The 3139-nt window shown below is 42.0% G+C and overlaps 1 protein-coding gene and 1 pseudogene across 1 annotated transcript in view; one reads left to right on the top strand and one right to left on the bottom strand.

Annotated features, from left to right (window-relative positions):
- The window catches only part of ARSE (arylsulfatase E (chondrodysplasia punctata 1)), a 23437-nt gene that overhangs the window by 15362 nt on the left and 4936 nt on the right, over positions 1-3139 (top strand). The window contains exons 7-8 of the mRNA XM_012807145.2: positions 1330-1464; positions 2401-2563. Coding sequence (XP_012662599.1) covers positions 1330-1464; positions 2401-2563 — 298 coding nt within the window. The remainder of the gene's footprint in view (positions 1-1329; positions 1465-2400; positions 2564-3139) is intronic.
- Positions 922-1043, bottom strand: LOC111726441 (annotated as a pseudogene).

Genomic DNA, 3139 nt, shown 5'->3' with positions numbered 1-3139 from the left:
TCAGATGTGGGAGAGAGAATGATGTCCTCCAAAATGTCATAATCCCATGTGGTAGACAGAATATTTTTATTTCTACCAACAGCCAAAATTCTGTTTCTCACAGGTAAAAGACTAAGACCCAGTGAAAAAAATTAACCTGTAAATACAGTGATATAGTTGGGTTATAAGTAAAAGGCATCCAAGAAAAGATATAAGTGTGGCCACAGAATGTTCATAAACTCAGTCCTCATTATCAGTCATAGTGGGAGAAAGCTTTGTCTGGTACTATAGACAAAAACTATATAATCCTACTTAACTACTTTTTAAAAATCCCTTGGGCTCTGTGAGTTATGTCAATGATGAGAGTCCCTTTATTATTATTGTTTTTTGAGATAGAGTTTCACAGTGTCACCCTCGGTAGAGTGCTGTGGCATCACAGCTCACAGCAACTTCAAACTCTTGAGTTTAAGTGATTTCTCTTGCCTCAGCCTCCCAAGTAGCTGGGACTATAGGCGCTGACCACAACGCCCAGCTATTTTTCAGTTGTAGTTCTTATTGTTGTTCAGCAGGCCCAGGCTGGGCTCGAACCCACCAGCCTGGGTGTATGTGGCTGGCGACTTACTCACTGAGCTACGGGCACCGAGCTGACAAGAGTGTATTCCTGGTTTACCTCTTTTTTTTTTGAGACACAGTCTCACTTTGTCACTCTCTATAAAGTGTTCTGGAGTAACAGCTCACAGCAACCTCAAACTCCTGGGTTCAAATGGTCCTCCTGCCTCAGCCTCCCAAGTAGCTAGGAGTACAGGCACCTGCTGCCACACCCAGCTAGTTTTTCTATTTGTAGTAGAGATGGGGTCTCACTCTTGCTTGGGCTGGTCTGCAACTCCTGATTCAAGGGATCCACCTGCTTCGGCCTCCCAGAGTACTGGGGTTACCGGAGTGAGCCACCATGCCCCGGGGTGGTTTTCATTTTTATTTTTTTTAAGACTTGGAGTTGTTCCTCTCCACAGAAATCTTTAGTAAAAGGTGAAAGATTTACATGATCAGAAAAGAAACCAGAGAATTGGTTTGCCCTATTTTTTAAGTCTTGCTATTTTGTCCAGTATGGCATCCATACGTGTAGCTAGCCTAAAACTCTGACCAAAGAACAAGACATACAGAAAGACATAAATCAATCCCCAGTCACGGTCTCTGAGAATATTAGAATGATACCTCAACTGACTTCCATTTTGTCTTAAAATGAAGGATTCATTCTCGTGGGTAGGACCGAACTGCTTGAGCAGAAACAGAGCACTTGGGTTTAAGACATTATCCTGTTCTGACCGCCTCCAACACACCTGCTCTGTGCAGGACAGATCCTTGACATGTTGGACAAGGAAGGTTTGACCAACAATACCCTGGTTTATTTCACATCGGACAACGGAGGGTCTTTGGAGTCTCAACTTGGAAATAACCAGTATGGCGGATGGAACGGGATTTACAAAGGTAAGGCTGGGACGGTCCCAGATGTGGACCTCACAGATTCCTCTCTTCCCTGCAATTCCCACCAGTTCCTTGGGAACAGGGCCGCCCAGTCCAGGAGAATAAATATGGCTGCCCAAAGACTTTGGTTTTTCCTATGCAAGGCAAAAATTATCCTTTCTCATGCTGAGCCATTAAGTGTTTTTTTAGTAGACTCTCAGGGTTGTGAGGCCAGCATCACTATTTATTTTATTTATGTATTTATTTATTTATTTATTTATTTTTGAGACAGAGCCTCAAGGTGTCCCCCTGGGTAGAGTGCCAAGGCATCACAGCTCACAGCAACCTCCAACTCCTGGGCTCAAGCGAGTCTCCTGCCTCAGCATCCCAAGTAGCTGGGACTCCAGGTGCCCACCACAACACCTGGCTATTTTTTGGTTGCAGCCGTCATTGTTGTTTGGCGGGCCTGGGCTGGATTCGAACCTGCCACCTTAGGTGTATGTGGCTGGTGCCTTTAGCCACTTGAGCCATAGGCGCCGAGCCCACCATCACTATTTAGCTTGATAACACTTCTGTCAGCATAGGAGGAAGTCCTGTTATCTGTGCAGTCACCCCTATTCCACTGCGACCAACTATTTCATGCAAATAGTATCAGATGGTACGTGGATTTTTGCTGAGTCACTTGTTCTCTCTGCCTCTGCCTCCGCCTCCATGAGGCTTCTTGTTGGTGTCTGTCATTTAAGGGCTCACCTTAAATCCAGCCATCCTAACCCACACTCAGGTCAATAAAAGAATATAAAATCTCACCTCTGTGAGGGGGAACTGTGTGATGTAATTTGGTTACAACACAGAGACAGGGAGACACAGAGAAACTTAAAACTAGCAAAACTCAGCATGTTGCTCTGATTGTTAATGTGTTTTCTTTCTTTTTTTTCTTTTTCTGTTTTTGCTTAAACTCAGGAGGAAAAGGCATGGGCGGCTGGGAAGGTGGGATCCACGTGCCGGGGATATTCCGTTGGCCCGGGGTGCTGCCGGCCGGCCGGGTCATCAATGAGCCCACGAGCCTGATGGATGTTTTCCCGACCATGGTGCAGCTGGGTGGTGGCCAGGTGCCCCAGGACAGGTGCGGAAACAAGCAATTAGGCTTTGTGTACAGACAATAACATTTAAGGGAAATGATACTGTCATTTTAGCACTCTCACAAAGCATCCAAGAAATCTGAGTTTGGGAGAACACTCCTGGTTCTATTATTCTGTGCTGGGATCAAATGTTGCTTTTGTTTTATACACAAAATGCCTGATTCTCTCTTCCCAGCTCTTAAGTGGAGCGTATTTTATTATGAGAGCATATATCATTATTATAAATATTAATATAAATTATAATTATTAATTATAAATAAGCATTTATTATAAATAATAATAATTATTATAGTATTCTTATATAGAATACTATGTTACTATATATTCAGAATACAGAATATATAGGAATATAGAATACAGTATTCCTATATAGAATTCCTATATAGGATACTATATAATACTATAGGATACTATATACTATATAGAATTCCTATATAGGATACTATATAATACTATAGGATACTATATACTATATAGAATTCCTATATAGGATACTATATAATACTATATAATACTATAGGATACTATATAATACTATAATTATTCCTATAGGAATAATA

This window comes from Otolemur garnettii, unplaced genomic scaffold (genome assembly GCF_000181295.1).
Source record: "Otolemur garnettii isolate 467f Iridium unplaced genomic scaffold, OtoGar3 scaffold00065, whole genome shotgun sequence".
Taxonomy (NCBI): domain Eukaryota; kingdom Metazoa; phylum Chordata; class Mammalia; order Primates; family Galagidae; genus Otolemur; species Otolemur garnettii.
This window is presented reverse-complemented; position numbering and strand designations above follow the sequence as displayed.